Below are 19,310 nucleotides of genomic sequence, written 5' to 3' on the forward strand. Positions count from 1 at the left end.
GAGAATACATATGTAATGTACTTTCGTGTTTCAAATGTATCACCGATAGATGGCAAATCACGAATACTTGATCGGTACTCTTGCCATGAAGTTCAAAATATTGTACCGAATATTTATCAGGAAAATCGCATTATTAAACGAATAAGGAATCTTCTTTGTTCAAACGTTGTGCATTAACGCGATAGGATTAAGTCGCCTCGTGTATGCTATTGTACAAAAGACGAAGTGTTTCTTCTAAGCGTTGCATTGTGTTGCGTTTAAAAAACCTGTATTCTGGCGTTTTTTTATTACGTTCGTTACTCGCGAAGATGGCGCTACATTCCCTGTTACCAAGCTGCCGCAATAATCTTTCGATTATTCTGACAGAAGAAATTTTCTTAGAAATTCCATGTACATTGTCGTTTGCTTATAGATTTACAAGGTAAATTTTGATCAAGATTATCGGTTTGATCGTATTTGTAACTGAAAAATTGAATTTTTACCGTCTCAGTACCCTGGTGGTAAACCATTGAACTGATGACCGACAAAAATCAAATCCCCCACCGGAAGTCAAATTTTCGATATTAAAGATAAACTTGCACATAAATTGAACTCGATTTATTGCTCGAATAAATGAAATACATCGTATAAAAATTTATTTGCATAGAAAATGTGCGTGTCGGAAGCCAAGAAATGTAACAGCACCGTAAAATAACAATATCCGTCTCGAACGGTTGCAGAAACTCGCTTGACTAAAGTATAGAAGAGAGCCAGCGCCGTGAGTCTGCGCAAAAGAGTTCTCAAATCTGGCCGTCACCTGTATTGAAAAGGTAAGCGAATCTTCTGTCATTAATCTTAACATCTTAATATGAATTTCGAGAGCACGTGTCGCAAAAATCTGATATATTGATAACGCGACGCGTTGTCAGCAACTTCGCAGATTGTCATGCGAAATTACTCACGTGTTTTGAATAAATATGTTCCGAGATGTCAGCGTCTTCGGCGCTATGACGAAAATCTGCCAGGCTACTGTTGTATTATCGCTAATACATTTGACATTTATTTCATGTTTCGTCCGGTTCATTCGTTGTTCTCTAGATCAATCGTTGCTGCACGCTGCCGCAATCGCTAAAATTTTCGTAGTTTATGTCAAGTGCGACAAGAAACTTTCACCAGATTGTCGTAGGTACCGCGTACCTTCACGAATTTTTCATTGTCGGCACTGGTCGTTGCATTGACAGGACATCGAATAATCCACAGAAAAGATCGTTCGTGGATCATCGTAAGAATCGAGGGTTCGCTGCGTATTATTCGTCGTTCGGGCCGATGATAATTCCCGCGTTTTTACCTGCGTGGTGTTCCACTTGGCAAGTGGACTTGTTTGTTTGTGCGTGCCGTATCATCTGTCATGGCGTGCCCGCTTGTGGCGGGTATCGTGTCGCTGACTTTTCTCCTTATTGTTCGCTCAAGGTTCGTGTCAGTCTTTATTGTCACATAGATTGTTCGAGAGGGATCGGTCGAATAATTTTTGGACAATCGATCAACGTTAATGTTATATTTATCCGATCTTTCGTTCAACATACTGCCAGTTGATCGAGACAGGGTTGGTTAGGACGGAGGGAAGGGAAAGAGCCGACCATGGCGGCGACCGTACTGTGCCACGCGCCATGTCGGTCTCCTGCTCGTGCACGTCCTTCGTTTGGTGCACCACGTTCGTCCGTAGATCTCTTTTTTTGTCTCTGTTCGTGAAAATGGCACACGACTTGTCACCAATGATCCTCGGTAGGAGCCCATCGTGCCTGGAAAAGGGAGCCTCATGTTCGCATTCAATCTTACATGTATATGTCCTACAAAAGTGATAGGTTTTTTGCCTCGAGCTAAATAAAAAAAAAGCTCAAGACATTTTTTCCAAATTCTTTTTTGTCATTACCCCGACTTTTCAGCTTGAACACTCAAATTGAATAGCACTTTTGATATCTGCGATAATTACTTGTGAAAATTCGTGTCTACGATGAACTTCTAAACGTTGAGATTCTTTGGAAACTGTTATCAATTCAAAAACAGAGGGTACAAATATTATGTGACTTTTTATTGCCACGATCAAAGAAATTATTTAATCGTGCTCGACATCGATTGTAATTGCTGATTAATATTCATGACATTTAAATTTCACTTCTATAAATAGAAAATCGTTTTTTCGAGCTTGTATATCACAATGGCGGAGAAATATGTCTTGATATTTTTATTTCAACCAAAATACCGGAACCAGTTTTATCATAATGTAGGTCATCTCGATCAGATACTTGCGACATCGTTAAACATCGCCCGAATGAAATCGAAGTCTCTCGGTTCGGAGTAACATTATCGCCGGTGAGAATCGTGCTAATTGTTTATTCAATGCGTAAATTAAATTAATCGACCAACTCGGTAATCTGTTGAACAACTCGTAGAATCGGGTGACACGTATTTACATGGGGGGTGGTGCCGTCTTCTATTTTTAAAACGGCGGAGCAACTGTAAAAGTGAGAAGGAAAGTTGAACTACCGAGTTATCATGTCAGGGACACGTCGTTTCGACTCGGTGCAATTTTTGTTTGTTCATTTTTCCCTTAAAGCGAGCGTTTCGTTTCTATTTATTATTCAAAATAACAAAAAAAAACATCGTTCAAAATCATTTCAGCGATGCTCTCTAATTGTTTTTATAAATTTAATCTCGTCACAAACATGTGTATATTACATGATAGTATTAATCTTTACGAAGATAAACAGATTAAATTTATGCGAGCATCACAACAATGTACAACTCGAAATATAACGATGCATCAAACAGTTTTTGAGATTGCAACGAGCTTTTCATTAATTGGTTAGCATATTTTTAGTGTTTTTCTTTTTATTGTTATTTGATTGATACGGAAACCGTGCAGTTGTGTAAAGAAAATACGAAATACTATTTAATGTCCGCGCAGTGGGGTCAGAGATCCGAGTCGTATCGGGATGAAGAAGCAACCGATCAACAAACCACGTGGCAACATCGCTACCCCCCCTCCCCCTCCTGTTGTCTGATGTCCCTTACACTACGCCTTACATCGTCTGCCTTCCCCCTCACACCATGCTCATCGACTGCAACGAGGCGAAAGCACATTTACATTTTTTCGCGTATAGGTGCGTTGCAACATTCTTGCTTTGTGGTTTCAACTACCGATGGCGCCACTCCCAGAATCACTGAAAAAAATATGTCGTTTGCGTCGCCGAGACCAAGAAAGACGTTAATATGCAGGGCTGTGCATGCTCGTGACGCAAGGATCGAAATTGCACTCGTCCTTACTAGCAAATTAGCCGACCAGTTCTCAACATACATTCGTCGAACAATATTATCTATTACAGCTGGTACACGTATTAATTGGTCTAAACTTTATTATTTATAAAGTTGATCGAAAAATCGCATAGCTTTCGTAACTAATAATCTAGAACTATGGTTACTAAGATCTAATCGAAGGGAGTCATTTTTATTTCATTACGACGAGGTAAAATACGCAAGGGGTACGTTATAGTGCAGCCGACGTCGGCGATACGTTCGAATCATTGAAAATGCTGTTACGCTCCTGGATAAAATCATCCTTGAGAAAGACAAGGACGGATGGGGTACTATACAGAGTAAATTCGGAATATCGAAGGAAAACTGGTTTGCCTCCGCGCGTTGCACCTACTCCAACATGTGTATCTCGAACGAATAACCGTCTCGCGCACGTATACATATTCCTCTTGGCGACCAACGAACTTGTCGAAGTCAAACACGCCCTTCTAGATTTCAAATTCTCATTCGCCATGGTAAACGATCTGTTGTTCCGTGACGCCAAAGATCTGCTTTTCAAATTTACTCGAAACGAAAGAAGCATAGAAGAGAAAAGCGAATGATCACGATAGAGATAAAAAAAAAAATTCGCTCGATCGTTTTTTGAGAACGGGCTTGGGAAAACAACGCAGATCTTTCTATGTTCCGATGACACTTCAGAAGTATTCCGGTATCGCTCAAGGTACATATTTAATATTTATCAAACAACAGACATATAAGTTAACGTATACTTGTACTACACGCGCTTGTTGACTGGGTATGGCTTAATTGTCGTTCTAAAACTTAATCGAAGAGGCGATATTTTATGAAATCCGATGCTTCGTTGTATCGGTCGCGTATTACATTTTTGTTGTGGTTTCACGTTTCACTATTTTTAGACCCTTGTTGTGGCAGACAGCATAATTTCCTATTTTTTCTCTCCTCATTTAAAATTGAACACAATCTTATCTCACTAACATTATCGTGATTTCTTCTTTCATGTATTTATTTATCGATAAGTTCTCTTGCTCGAAATGCTTTCGTTACATTGTATACGTAATATTATGGAACTCGCTGCAATTGATACACATACATAGGTCAGTGTTTACAGGCATTAAATGTCTCTCTGTATATATTATAAATAACATTGAAATAACTAATACATTGAATCGTGAAACAATACGATTCGAATGAAAAGCATTAATAATGTTCTGCAGAGGAGGGTACTTGTATTAGAAAGAAGCGTGATCTAATATAGTTGAATGTATTGTACATACGTTTAACATTAACATGAATGAAACAAGTAGTCACAACAATATAATATAATATTGCAAGTCACAGAGTTTTTGAAGAGGTTCTTTGTAGAAAGAAACGTTTGGGTGAAGTGTCGATTTCCTTCAGCATATTGTTTTTCTTTGCAGTTTTATCGTGTAATATAAGTGGGGATTCGTGAGATTATGGACGCCCCCTAGTAGCAATGCGTGTGTCACGGCGCGTAGCGTCTTGCACGTATACACTGTCAAGCCGAAATCGCGGTGTTAGTTACTGAACTGGCAACGAATCGATGTAAACAAGTATTATAAAGATGGTGACGATCTACAATTTTTTCGTCGTAAAAAATTGTCGCGAATGAATTTTATACACGATTTTATACCGTACGGACAGAACGAAGCTAATTTCGACTACGGTCACACGATCATCGAAAATGCTGTATTCAATAAAGGTACATTATTTTCAGGACGCGTTCTTCACATACGGTTAAACGTTTTTTTTTTTATATCCTTGTACCTATATGCAATTCTTCTTTGTAGGTAATTAATTACAATTATAAATGTAGATCGATTGTAAATTCTCGATGGTATCGGAGTGAATTCAGTTGGAATAAACTTTTATTGGTTTTATTATGAATTTCTTGTCGTGTGATATACTTTGTTTATGTAAGATTTTATACAAAATTTTAATCAGATAATCTTGTACCGGCATTGAAAATATTATTTAATCGTTTTTGCTTTTACAGGAGCAGCGTCAAAATAACTTGCAAAATGTTTAGTTTTCACAAGCCAAAGGTCTATCGATCTAGTACTGGGTGTTGCATTTGTAAGGCCAAGTCTAGCAGGTACGTTATGAAATAACTTTTAATAATGAAATAATGAATTGTTCCCTTAAGAATAAAAAAAAAATAAAAATAAAATCTTTTTCTGTTCACATAGCTCGCGGTTCACAGACAGTAAAAAATACGAGGATGATTTTATGGAATGTTTCCAACTCGAGGAAAGGCGCACCGGGGAAATTTGTAATGCATGCGTTCTTTTAGTGAAAAGATGGAAGAAATTACCAGCAGGAAGTAATCGCAACTGGAGACACGTGAGTTTCGATAAAACTGCTACTATTTGTTCAATTTCCTCTCTAGTCACAACCTTATTTATGAATTAAATTTTTGTTTTGTACAGGTTGTTGATGCACGTGCAGGACCTGGCATAAAGTCGTTAACCAAATTTAAATCAAAAAATAAAAAGAAAATAAAAGATCTACCAGAAAAATTTGAGAAGATAATGAAGAAGAAACATATCTATTTAAAAACTGATAGAGATCGTGAACAAAGCCCAGCAATGAGCGATGATTTAACAGGTACGTAATGAATTGGTTGTGTTAAAATAAAACGCATTTTTTAATGAATAAGATTTATTTCTTAATTTAGCAAACTTTTCATTTTATCTCTGATGAAGTAAATTTTAATTATAAAAAAAAGACTTTGAAAATTTTAGATTGCATAATTTCGAATTTTTTGTTATAGAAGACTATTTAAATGGAAATGGCAGTAAAGGCTCCAGTCGTGCCGGCAGTCCTGTAGGCAGCGACGATATTCCAGTGACTGAAAAACAATTAGATATGCAGGATATTTCGGAATCAAAGGATGATTTAACTGTTAATGGATTTATCGATTTGTCGTATTTCAAAAGGTAAGTTAACTGACTAACTTGTTTTAATTCGAATAACTCGTACATTTAAGTTAATATAGTATGGATTCGTTGTTTAATTTCAGGGAGGTAATTTGTTGTGGAACAATATTCAAAGGTCCATACGGGGAAGTAATAGTGGATCCTTCGTTAATAAAACCATGCATCGGTTGTATAGCTAGACAACAACGACAACAACAAACAAATGCATTAAGTTGCAGTCCTGTGCATAGTTCCGCATCAGCCAGCCCTGTCCACAGTTCCGCGTCTGCTAGTCCTGCCCATAGTGTAGAGTCTGGTACAGAGACTACTGTCTCTAAGCAGACAAATAAGACGTTTAGTGACTCGTCATCAGATTCTGGCTACGATGAATCCTCTAATCAAGGAGTTGGTGAAAGTAAGATTACTAAAATTATACAAAGTACGAGTGCTACTGTAAAATCAGCGGTCAAGATACAACCGTTGAAAAGTGTTCAGTTAAAAGCTATACCAGTATCGGAAGCTGTCAGGTTAAAAACAGATGTGCCAATCAAGTTGGTACCTATTAAGCAGATTGATCAACTGTCTTGTAAGCCATTGTCTTTAGTTTCTTCTACCAATGTTACTTTAAGCAGTAGTACTTCACACTCCATTGTTACCGTCCCAAGTAATCCGCTCGTCGATTTTGCCATGCACGCAGCCTCCTCAAGGCAGTCAGTCTCTAATTAATGTCAGTCTCTCATAGAGTTTTAATTTATTTTTTTTTTCTTACACATAGACATATGCTATGATACAAAATTGTGTGTTAAATATGCTACCATTTACTATCCCAGATCACAAAGGCTCTGGATGAGAGTGTTTAAGTTTTATCATATCGAGCACAGAGAGTTTATGATGTTATGAATGATGGGAAAGTGAATTCTTGTGATTAGAAGAACTGTTATAGTGTACAGTAGACATATAGTGCTCTTGGGAAAGGTTACACAGGATATATATCCTCGATCGTTGGTTGTTAAAAATATATATATAATATATATATATATAAAATTACATATTATATTGTCTTCATGGACGCGAGCTCTTAAAGTACGTTCCATGCCTGTTAGCTGATTCTTACGAGAGCACAGTTGAAAAAGGGCACGATGTTTCTACTGGAATGCTGTTTGTAGCATAGATAAAAAAATACTTATAAACTGCCATGAATATATATATACATAATTGTAAACTCCTTGCAAAATGTTTTCCAGTATGCAGGGAGTTTTCAATTACTTTTTAAGTGTAATGATTAGCTACGTACATCAAAATACTGTGATGACATTATAATCTATTGTGAGATATAAGGTTATTATTCAGCAAGTGGCAGTTTATGGTATCTTTTATTTCTAAGCATTAGTCGAAGTAACCGTGTGGGTGTAAAAAGGGTTTCTTTCTTATCCATAGCTTTTCGTTTTCTGGGCTTTACATAAAATTGCAATCATAAATGTGAATATATGTATAGAAGTTCCAAGATGCCAATCATTTTTCAAACATTTGGGTCCAAAAATTAAGAGAGAAGAAAAAAGAACGAATTCACTTTAGGGTCACGATAGCTACATTGTACCAGATGCATTTGATAAATATGATTCATGCAAAGGTCCATGACGTTAAAAATAAGTAATTCAACATAAGGAACGAATGTGTTCGGGTACTGTAAATCCTGACCCATTGATAGCAATAAATACGAAGGGTAACTTTATAATAAACTAAACGAAGTCTGTTGAATAGCATCATATCAGTATGATGATATATTTAGGCAGTATTACTAGAGAGTGAAATTGAACGAGAATAAGGCAATCAGATTGGCAAACTGGACCAGTAAAATTTGTTATAATATATTTCAGGGTTACTGTATAATTAATGTAAAAAAGAAATTAATGAACAGCAGATTATTGACCTATGGAAATAAGTATGATAATGGTAAATAAGTGAAAACTGTTAGTTCCTAGTTTTCAGAGATGGGCACACGACCGAACAAAAGCACACGAAAGTACCTGTTGGAAACCGATTAACTGTGATCATTGGATTATTCAGACTTTTCAAACACGTTCTTTCCTTTTCATTTCACGGTTAAACATTTGAACGACACACGCACAATCGAAATTTGAATACGAAGTAGTTTTTGTGGTGGAACCCAGGAGTAATCGCAACAAACAAGTTTTTTAAGACTTATATTACATGTAAGATGCACCTGAAGCAAGATATAAACTCGATCCTATTAAAAGATAACATCCATAACAATTGTAAACGTACAGTTAACATTACTTTAACGACAACGCCAAAGATACGAGAGAGATAGACATTATTTTATAGCAACGACAAATCATTTGGGCGATAATGCAAATTTTTTATGAAAGCGTTATATTTGACTGCGGAATTGAAACAAGAAAATCTTAGTATTTAAAAGAACGCAAAGTAAGAGTAATAATAATAAAATTTAAGAGTAATCTACTTCTGGGATATTGGCAATCTTCACGATGGACTCTTGTCTGACAGAAAAAGTTCGTTTACGTTTTAGAGTACTGTGTTTGTTGCCCATCTGGCTTAAGCTGATTGACAATCGTTACGTAACAAGGAAACGATAACAGTTTTTCATATGAAATCAAACATCGAAACTATATAATTTGTTCAAGGACAATGTCGACCACCTTGTCCTTCGACAAATTTCAATTGTACATTTCTTTGCCTAGGAGACTTTATGATCTCTTTACTGTGAATATTAATAGCTATGGTTTTTTGTTGTAACTGGCACGTTATGATTTATAATAATTAATATATGTTAAGAATTAAGGTCGGATCATAGATGAACAAGCCATACGTTTAGCACTATTGTGTAAGATTGATCTTTTATTAACAGTCAGAAATATAATGAATCTTGCTACTCGAGACGCTCAAATTACAATTAAGGTTTCTATAATATACTCGTTCAGCACATAACTAATATAATTTTTTAAATAATCTTTATATCTAGTCTATGATCCTTCCTCTAAACGGAAAAAATAAGGAATACTTGTTTAACTTATTTATTTTGTAAGTTTATTTACTTGCAATATATAATATTCTTTTTCTACGTAAATTTATATATATTTTTATACAAATTAATCTTTGCTTTTTATGAAATAAACCATCTGTAGCACTGCCAGGGAAGAAGAACGTGCCTCGCGTTCGATTCCAGGTCAATCTGCTGGCAATATTCGAAGAATTATTTATTTTCAATTAGTATGAATATTAATCTAGTTCTTGAGTGTTAATAATACGTGCAGTAATTTCACTCAAAGCTTGAAAAAAAAGAAAAAATGAACAACTTGGGAAGGGGAGATACGATTGTTCGAGATTCGTAGCTCGTTTTTATAGTTGTTGATAATCGCCAACTATAAAAATAAGCCGCACACTCTCGAATGATCGTATCATCCCAAGTTGTTCATTGTCGTTCCCAAACCGAGGGATATAATGTGAGAGAAATTACTGTAACTTGAGAAATATATAAATGGTGCCCACAGATTGATTAGGCACTAGAAACATTCATATGTGTGCGTAAGGAAATTTTGTACATGAATATATATATATACATATATATAAATAAAATGGTCTCATATTCGAAGTAATATAATTGCGTGATACATAAAGAATACAAATAATTGCGTGTGTTTTTAAAACAGAAAAATGATGACAAATTAAAACTTTATCGATAGAAAGATTATTAATGAATATATTGTATGTGCAGCTATGAAAATAATATTATTTATGGATAATTCGAATAGCTGTGGACAAACATCAAATTATCTTCTATAGATATTGGGATGTTACATTAAAGTTAAGGAAGAGCATGTGTCATTTCCAATATGTTAAACGTCCTTGAAAAAAAAAAAACTGTTTAAATAAAATAACATGATTACAGTTCGTGTGCATTGCTATCGTATATAACTTGAATTACGTTTTTCTACGAAGATACATAGGAATATAACATATAGTAAATTTTCTCCAATTGTTCCTCAGCTTGTAAGTGAAAAATTTAGGAAAAGGAGATACGATTGTTCGAGCCTTGCGCCTCGTTTTTATAATTATTGAAAATAGGCAAGTGTATAAAAACGAGCCGCGAGACTCGAATAATCGTATCTCCTCTTCCGAAACTGACCATTTTTGTTTACAAGCTGAGGGACAATTTGAGAGGATTTACCGTAATTCTGAAATACTTAATCTTTATTTTGATTCATAGAAAAATTGAGGCAAAATACGATTTTAAGTTACACACACAGTTTGTGAGATCTATTGAAATACTTATGTACTTAAAATTTTTCTTCTGCTTTAATCGTCTTCCTGAACAGTTCTCAATCGCATTGAATTACACAGTTAAAACATTACATGGATAAGAAATATATATATTATATAGTGGCTAAGTTATTAGAAAATATTTTCTTCTTTCCGAGATTCGCTGTTCCAGCTTTCAGTAAATCTTACAAACGTTTTGCAAGTCTTAAGCATTGCGATAAAAAAACAAACATCACACGTGGTCCATCCGATGCACAGCATTTTGAAATTTATACACGTTCACGATGTGTCAATTTTTTCCTGTCCTCAGCAGCGGGGATTTTTATAACAGAATGAAAAAAAAAGAAATAAATCAAATCGCAGAGAAAAATTGACACGTCTTGCTGACTTTTATATACATTTTGGTAGACGCGCGTATCTCACTACCGAAATTATTGAATACAAATTTCGGAATACGCGATGCGACGTGTCGTGTAAGAAGCTCAGAATATGAAAAAATTAATGTATATGTATACATATTCGTGTGTATAGTCTATGATATCGATGAATGTGGTTTTTCAAAATCCGTATGACTTTCAATATTCACGATGACCAGAATATAACTGACTGATCGAGAGAATGAGTGAGAGAGAAAGAGAGAGAGAGAGAGAGAGAGAGCGATGAAAAGAAATCTAGGTAGTGGAAAATGTGGTGCAAATATTTTACTACAGTGACCTGGCAGATTCCGATATTGAATATTTTGCAATGACAAAAGAATGAAAGAAAGAAAAACGAAACGTACGAACGACTTTTTCCAAGAGTATCCTGCAAGTTTTTTTTTTCTACGTCGAACTTTTTTATATTTGAGATTTTAAGAGATCATGGGCGACATAGGCAAAAGTAGATGGAAAATACCGGGGCACATATTACTATTCGCTATGTCTGTCTGGCAGCAAGTCAAGAACATTTTCTTTTTCCGCAGTGTGATTATGTTCGTCCTGTAATTTTAAGTATTTATCACGATACGATAATTTATAATCGCATTTAGAAGAGAACCCTTTGGTGCAAGCATTCGGTTCGGTTCGTGATCGTAGACGATTCTCTTGTGCATCTATTATATATATTTACAAAAACTTATTTCCTAACAAATATCTTTGTGTTCCTTCTCTTTTTTTTCGTTGATTTTCTTTCTTTTTAGTATTTCGAGGGTAGCAAAACTTGATGTGTCCTACTAGAGATCTTTCTAATCCATAATTAAACTGAAAGAGACAGACATATGAAAGGAATGATACAATTTTGTGGCATAGGAAAAGACGTGTGTAAATATTCGTATAAGTATACATAAAATGGTCATTATTAAACATACATATATATCATATTACGTGCATAGGCATTTTTTTAAAGAGAGGATTCGATCGCGCGATAACATTTATAATTGGATCAAATTCAGTCGGTTACTTTGGACTAGACTAAATCCCATTCTACGATATTCTACTGTAATATCCGAGGATGGTTTCTTCGTTTAATGCCCCAATTGATTTTGTTCCAACTATAAACACGGTGGGACAGTGTGGCCGTACGGCGTACGATGCGCTGCCACAAAAACAGCTAAGAGAAGAATGGAAACATTTACATCAATATTTAAATAATGATTGAGAGACTGATTGATGTATTTAGTAGATAACTTTTATTTACAACTACTACAGATAAGCAAGGATATTGTACCATTTCTTGCGTATGTTAATAAAATTCTAATAATAAGGAACGACGACTGCCACGAAACAAATATATCTCGTTATAGCAATGATTATTATATTGTATGGTATAAATATTTGTTCATATATATGTATATATATATATATATATATACACAATATGTATGTATATGTATATATATGTGTGTATATTACGTTAGTGTAGATTCTAACGCACCAATTCCAATGATTGTACAATGATCGTGGAAGTATTAGGATTGACCAACTGGTTCAATGACATCCGGTGAGAGATGGTCGTTCCATTACTTTGAACGGAACATGCCACTGTCAAGTTATCTACAACTTTGTAATAGAACGATACAATACTTAAGACTCTATTAGTCATACAAATCGAAGATAGATAATGCTATCGCTAATATTACATAGTATATGAATAGAACTATTTCTAACCGAACGACCGTTTTATTTCGATTCGATTTCGTAGACTATATACACACACACATACACACGCATTGAATATATTGTCGAACTGTTTTTTATAAGAAAAAAAAGAGATAGATTAATTAACAGACAAATTGCGAATCAATGGATTTACACTATTATATTGAGAAAGAAAGAAAAAAAAGAAGATAAAAGCAAAATGAATATATGTACATCTATATATACACACACGTATAAAAGAAGTCTGTGAGATACCAAATTTTGATAGATAAATAAACGATATCGTGAATATATATATAGTATATGTATACATAGACGTATTTAGGGGATGCGCAATAATCTCTCTTTTTTTTCATCTCGTTCTTATTAAGGTACATTTCTTCTTCTATGATTTCTCAGTTGAAACAAATTTGCAGAGACGAAGTCTACAATTATGTCGTTGCTGTTCTGCTGTGATGATTAGTCAAGTATGACTGTCTGTGAAGGTACAGTTGATGAACGATTGTAATCGAGAATTCGCTATTCTCAGTTTCTATTCTTACTCGAAAGCATAGAAATCCCTAAGAAATTTATATAAACTTTGTACGTTTACGAAAATTATTTAAAACATCGGCACGAAGCATTTTGCATTTGAATATTTGATGATCTCCGGTACGAAATTGAGTAGGAAATAATTTAACCCTCTATTGTGTGTTGTTTTTGTATGTAGATCGATAAGCAACGCTCGGTATCGGAAAGATGCGAAGAATCTTTTCATGAAATATCTATAAAAGAAGAAAAGTAATGAAAGTGCAATTAAAAATGTTGTGGTGATCGGAATGTAATTCCTTAAAAAGGATTCATATAACTATACATTTGGAGGGTTGAATGAGACATTGAATATTTTCGAGTGATCGTATTATAGTACTCGTATTTAATCATGGACCGATGAAAGTGCAAAATGCTTACTCAAAAAATTATATATTAAACATATAAATATATATATGTATGTGTATATACATATTCGTTGTATTATGCATGTATATATATGTATATGCATACATATGTATAATAATCCCATAATGGACATTTTTTTTGTAGAAATTCCTTGTATCCTAAACTCAATTAATCGTAATAAAAGAAAAATCAGAAAATTATGAATAAACAAATTATTGAAGGTAACGTTGTCAAAGAACGAACAAGGTAGCTGGCAGTGCGAGAAACCCTGCTCTACCGAAGCATGTTTTTTAAAAAAATACTATTTTTTAAGAGGACGATGACACGTGATTCTTCATTAATAGAAACGCAAATTAATATTGATACCTCTGAACCGATCGAAATAGTATCGTTAAAGTGACGAACGTCGTCTTTGTACACATGCAATAACTAAGATATGCGACACTCAATATTTCTTTTCTTCGATCGCTATAATATAGGAGCAACGCTGCTAAAGCTAAAATAAAATCTTACATTTTCCATGCGTACTATTACACGCCGCTCCGAATTTCTTTCGCATTGTCCCTCGGCTTGTAAACAGAAACGAACAACTTCGGGAAAGGAGATACGATTAGTCGAGGCTCGCGGTTTATTTTTATAGTTACCGATTGTCAACAACTATAAAAGCGAGCCTCTTCCCGAGTCGTTCATTTCTTATTTACAAGCTGAAGGACAACGCGAGAGAAATGACTGTGTACATACATATAATACATATACTGGTCAATCCATTTGCCGCCCAATTAAGAATCACCTGAGCAACGTGCACTCGGCATAGCATACTCTGGTATGCTACCATATTTGGGATATTTCTTAATAATTAGATTTTGTAATTTATATCTTTACACGATTACACGCATTATACATATACGGTCATGTATAGATATAATTGTACATAAGAATTTTTTTATATCATATTGTATGTACGAAATAATATGTACGTACATGCTGGGGCATGAATCGTGGTATATGCATCGATGGTGCGAATAAAATGTAGGAGATTCCAAGTAAGATAAAATGGTTAAAAGAGAATCTCCTTCACCCTACCTATACTACGATATACGGCACATGCTATATTATACATACATGTAGTCTTTTAAATGCATACATATATATATATATACATATAGTCTTCTGGACAATGCATAGCGAATTAAAATTTTTAACTATTGCGCCGTGAACAAACTGCGAAAAAGTATTATGTACTTATTCCAATTGTTAAACATTGATTAAAATATTATATACGAAATTGCTTGAGCTATTATCCTTTTTACTTGTTCTGTTATCTAGGAATTTTATCTCAAGTATTCATTACGTAAAAGCAGTTAAAAATAACAAATACTCTTTTGTAAATATCACAATCAGTTTATCAATTTGTACAATTATCAGTAGGATAAAAAAACGTATAATATTTATCATTGTGCATATGATATAATATATATAATAAATATATATTATATAATATATTATTATATTATATATATAATATAATATATAATATAATAATATAATATATATTTATTATATATATATATAATAAACCATAATTAATATACATATGATATTATGTACCAGCCGGAAAGTAGTCGTCATATTTTTGCTCCTACCGAAGGCGCATAAATTCATTTAAAACCTCATTTATCAAAAACGATTTTCTTTCGTACAGTCTTCTTCTTTATTTTTAACATTGCGAAGTTAAGTCATAAAACTGATTTCATGCGCGAACCTTTTCTGTTTGCAATGAAATTTCATGCATTTCCTGATACGAGGTGGTGTCAAAAAGAAATCGAACGCTATTTGGTAATTCAAGCCCGCAACTGATAACGCTTAATTTCAATAAATATGTAAAAAAATGCAAAAATTACTAAAAATTCAATAAAAATAGTGGATAAATAATTATAGTGAATATTGAATCGCATTGCAGATCGAATTTTGTACCCATCGTACTGTTTTTCAATTACCAGTTACTATTTTGAAGGGGAAGGAGACGAAAAAAAAAACTGAAAAATATTTAATTTTACCTAAATTTGTAATAATATAATAATAATATTTATTAGCTGAAAAATATATAATAAACTAAAACTATTCAAAATTTTCTTTTATATGGTAAATTTCAAAACAAGGTGCAGCACATAGCCCAACATTCCTTATTTCAACATTAGAAAACATACCCAATTTACTCTCTATAAAAATACACCATAAAACAAAAACGTTTTTATATGTTGACACTAATAATATTTGTAAAAAATAAAAAACAATTGTCTTTGAAGAAATTCACTTTGATAACGTCTACTTTACTTCCATCCTAAAAGTGCATATTTTATTCCTGAATAAGCAAAAAATAGAAAGAGATCGGAGATAACTGGAGAGTAATAAATAAATTAGTCATAAAAAAACTCACAAAAGTGCCAACGCTAATTAGATACGCAATAATGGATATAGATAGATAGAAACAATTACCAGATCAGAGATGCTTATAAGTGTCACCCTAAAAGGCCATATTTTATAATCCCAAATAAACAAACTTTACAGCTTACAATACAGAATTACACGATGAATATCAATAAATTGAATATTTTCCTTGGTTTTTATTAAGTTATTTTTACTGCCCGGATATATTCGAATCTGAACATTTTAGCGACATAAGTTGCGACGCCGACCGTATATATACGGGTCTTTTGCACGCCCGTGTTAATACGTTTCTGCGCGTTAAGGGGTTAACATTGGCAGTACTATACCGTGCGCGACACGAAACGAGCGTGATTTTTTTTTCGTATTGCATGCTAAACAACACGATTAAACTTTAAACTAAAATTTATTTTCGTACAATCTCGAAGGTTTTAAAGAGAAACCGTCAAAAGTGTAAGTTTCGAAGTTAAAAATTCATTGGTTCGAAAGCTATACGTGTGCCAAGTCGAGGAATTTGAAACGTTTTTGACGGGTAAGGGCGTCGCCATATTGGTTCGTACTTGCTAGACATCGTCCAATGAGCGGAATCGCTAGATGGCAGCAGCAGCACGTAGGCGCAGCCATCTTTGAGAGGTAATTCGAATTCGAATTCCTAATATGTACCCCATACATATGTATGTATACTCCGTCCCCGAGAAGATGGTATAGAAAAACTAGACGCGAACTACGCCTAAAAGCGAGGTCGCTTCTGTGCCATTTTCTCGTGGACGGGCAGTACATATTTTTTAGTCGACGCAAAAATAGAGAGCAGGAAATATAACTTCTGCAATTTATCAATTACAAACGAAGCTGTTACTGTTTGGACATGCGAATATGGATTATTGCGTGAACCTATAGTGTGCAAAGTGTATCACAAAACGATGTAATAATTCATTCTCGTATTTTAATTCAAATACAGAACACTGTATGCACTCGTTCGTGGTAGGTTTTCTTTTGGGTCTGGGGGTCGCCGCCCCGAGCCACGCAACTCGACCGGAAGGAGGGGGGTCGGAATGTGCCAGCGAGTGGTGGGATTAGATAATACCAATGGATTGCCATTGAAATCCAATCACAATTGCGAGGTCTCCGAACCACCACCCGAAAGACATTTTTAAGCCGGCTCCATAACGAGACGTTACGGAGGAGTGCGACGGTGGGTGGTGGGTCTCTCCCCTATTTCGTTTCGTGTCAGGAACTGGAAACACTGCGTTAACCATACCAACTGCCAGTGATCGTTGAATATCGTTTGACGGTGTCCGACAATGACTACGAACCAATATAGCCGGTGCCTTTATCTGTTGTTAACTCTTGAAATCTTACAACTTTGTACACATATAATTTCGGAACCAATGAATTTCTAACTTTAAAACTTACATTCTTGTGATTCTCTCGTCAAAGTTTACGTGGATCATACAAAAAGTCCGAAATTTTTGGTCCCCCAAAGTAAAGTTTTCCCTAAAACAGTGTTCTGTATATCATGTATCATGATTTGCAGATAGACTTTAACGATGATCAAATACGTGCGACCACGCCTGGTGACATTCGATGTTACTGGTACGCTGCTCATGACGCAACTGCAGTATTACGCCGAAATTGGACGTCAACATGGCCTATTGATCGATCAACGGAAATTGGCGCGAAGTTTCAAAAATAGCTTGCGCAGGCTGAGCGTAGAGCATCCTATATTTGGTAAACATACGGGCATCGGATGGCAAAATTGGTGGCGACTGGTTGTACACGACGTTTTTAAGGATCAACATAGTTATGTTTCGGAGACTACCTTGGACAAGGTGACAACAACAACAGTGCAAGCATATGTCACTGCTTGAAATAATTCTATGTATATTTAATGTGTCGTTTTTATTATTTTCAATTTGTGAAATATTTGAAATTCTTTTAATTGTAAGCGATATCGCAAGAACAAGGATTTTAAAAAGAACAGAGCAATATCGCGTTAACCCATTTAGTTCGAGCTGGTGTAACTATCGTTGACCCTGTTTATCATTGTGACCCTTAGGTTGCTAGTACACTGATAAAGTCCTACGGCACGAGTCTGTGCTGGCACAAGTATCCAGGCACGATCGAGATACTCGAATATCTGCAGGGAAAGGGACTAATCTTAGGGGTGATATCAAATTTTGATGAGAGATTAGAAGCGATACTTCTGGAGACCAAGATACGTTCTTACTTTTCGTTCGTTTTGACGTCCTACGATTTCGGCGTGGAGAAACCGGACACTCCGATCTTCGACGAGGCGCTTAAATTAACAAGAAAACAACATAGCATCAGCATCGCTTCTCAGGAAGCGATACATATCGGCGACTCCGTAATCTATGATTATGTAGGCGCGAAGAATGCCAATTGGAATGCGATTCTGATTAAACACGATAATGACGATACGATCGAGAAAGAGGTTCCTAAAGAGGATATATGCACGAATCTTCAAGAACTGCAGCAGCTTCTCTCGACACGTCTTAGTAAGGAAATTCAATGTAATAAGTATGAGGAATGATCTTTTTAACCCTTTGCACTCGAGTGGTGGCTCTGAGGCACCGCTAAAAACTATCGTATCAAGTTCAAAAATAATGTTTACATCGTCAAATTTGTTTATATTTAAAATCTCTTAAAAGTGTAACTGTTGTATAAATGATGAAACTCAACTTGACATAAAATGCACTAACTCGTATAAAATGGAAATACTGTAGGTCAGAAAAACTGTTTGAATATAGTATTAAAATAGCTTCGAGTACATAGGGTTAAAAAATTCCTGACATTAATTGCGAGTGATATAGAGAAATATCGATTTTTAATCGCATTGATACTCACCGACTAAAAAGTTTAATTATGCGATTAATTCGAATAGTTCAAACAGATAAGACCACAGATACATATATTTTTATAATTTTTATATAATACAATACAAACTAATTTTAATGTTAAACTAATCGAGAAATTGTGAACGCGTTGGCGGTATTATGATATCGCTTCATATTTCCTGGTAAAAAGATAACTGTCTTAGCGTACCTTAAACTATGTGAACAGTACATTTTAAATATTAAATAAAAGACAAGTAAAACTGAGAATACATGTTCAATATAATTAAATGCTACTAGCATAAAATCGTTCAATGGGAAAGATGAAAGAAAAAGTCATCGTTTCCCGATTACATATGTAATCTCTTTCTTACTTCCGCTCCAACGAGATA

At 34.7% G+C, this 19,310-nt stretch overlaps 2 protein-coding genes and 2 long non-coding RNA genes across 14 annotated transcripts; 2 read left to right on the plus strand and 2 right to left on the minus strand.

Moving 5' to 3' along the window:
• Positions 1 to 713: 713 nt before the first annotated feature.
• On the plus strand, positions 714 to 14,906 carry LOC117218560 (uncharacterized). Of its 5 annotated transcripts, none has more exons than XM_076523931.1 (8): positions 739 to 809; positions 4,731 to 5,032; positions 5,121 to 5,246; positions 5,327 to 5,425; positions 5,520 to 5,673; positions 5,760 to 5,937; positions 6,104 to 6,269; positions 6,353 to 14,906. In XM_076523931.1, coding segments are annotated over exons 3-8 (1,221 nt in total). In that variant the 5' UTR covers positions 739 to 809; positions 4,731 to 5,032; positions 5,121 to 5,244; the 3' UTR covers positions 6,975 to 14,906. The 5 variants fall into 5 exon arrangements, with proteins under 5 accessions (XP_033322951.2, XP_076380046.1, XP_076380047.1 ...); XM_076523932.1 differs by lacking the exon at positions 739 to 809 and adding an exon at positions 1,465 to 4,012 and having other exon boundaries at positions 6,107 to 6,269; XM_076523930.1 differs by lacking the exon at positions 739 to 809 and adding an exon at positions 2,653 to 4,012.
• LOC143259894 (uncharacterized) lies at positions 4,004 to 4,763 on the minus strand. Its single transcript, XR_013033935.1, has 2 exons — positions 4,587 to 4,763; positions 4,004 to 4,383 (listed from the first exon to the last, which is right to left on the minus strand). It is a non-coding gene; the product is annotated as an uncharacterized LOC143259894 (long non-coding RNA).
• A 345-nt stretch (positions 14,907 to 15,251) lies between the features above and the next one.
• On the plus strand, positions 15,252 to 19,188 carry LOC117218615 (rhythmically expressed gene 2 protein). 7 transcript variants are annotated; one of them, XM_033467146.2, is made up of 3 exons: positions 15,252 to 16,519; positions 17,601 to 17,895; positions 18,123 to 19,188. In XM_033467146.2, the coding sequence occupies exons 2-3, from the start codon at positions 17,614 to 17,616 to the stop codon at positions 18,615 to 18,617; spliced, it is 777 nt and encodes a 258-aa protein (XP_033323037.2). In that variant the 5' UTR covers positions 15,252 to 16,519; positions 17,601 to 17,613; the 3' UTR covers positions 18,618 to 19,188. The 7 variants fall into 7 exon arrangements, with proteins under 7 accessions (XP_033323037.2, XP_033323039.2, XP_033323038.2 ...); XM_033467148.2 differs by lacking the exon at positions 15,252 to 16,519 and adding an exon at positions 16,528 to 16,699; XM_033467147.2 differs by lacking the exon at positions 15,252 to 16,519 and adding an exon at positions 17,005 to 17,390.
• Positions 16,990 to 17,620, minus strand: LOC117218618 (uncharacterized). The gene is made up of 2 exons (XR_004489797.2): positions 17,480 to 17,620; positions 16,990 to 17,400 (listed from the first exon to the last, which is right to left on the minus strand). It is a non-coding gene; the product is annotated as an uncharacterized LOC117218618 (long non-coding RNA).
• Positions 19,189 to 19,310: the final 122 nt, after the last annotated feature.

This window comes from Megalopta genalis, chromosome 7, assembly GCF_051020955.1.
Source record: "Megalopta genalis isolate 19385.01 chromosome 7, iyMegGena1_principal, whole genome shotgun sequence".
NCBI classification, from domain to species: Eukaryota; Metazoa; Arthropoda; class Insecta; order Hymenoptera; family Halictidae; genus Megalopta; species Megalopta genalis.

Coding starts and splice junctions, on each gene's coding strand:
- LOC117218560 (XM_076523931.1), top strand. Junction 5,426..5,519: donor TGTAAGGCCAAGTCTAGCAG/GTACGTTATGAA, acceptor CTGTTCACATAG/CTCGCGGTTCACAGACAGTA. Junction 6,270..6,352: donor GATTTGTCGTATTTCAAAAG/GTAAGTTAACTG, acceptor GTTTAATTTCAG/GGAGGTAATTTGTTGTGGAA.
- LOC117218615 (XM_033467146.2), top strand. CDS start 17,614: ATGATCAAATACGTGCGACCACGCCTGGTGACATTCGATGTTACTGGT. Junction 17,896..18,122: donor CGGAGACTACCTTGGACAAG/GTGACAACAACA, acceptor TGTGACCCTTAG/GTTGCTAGTACACTGATAAA.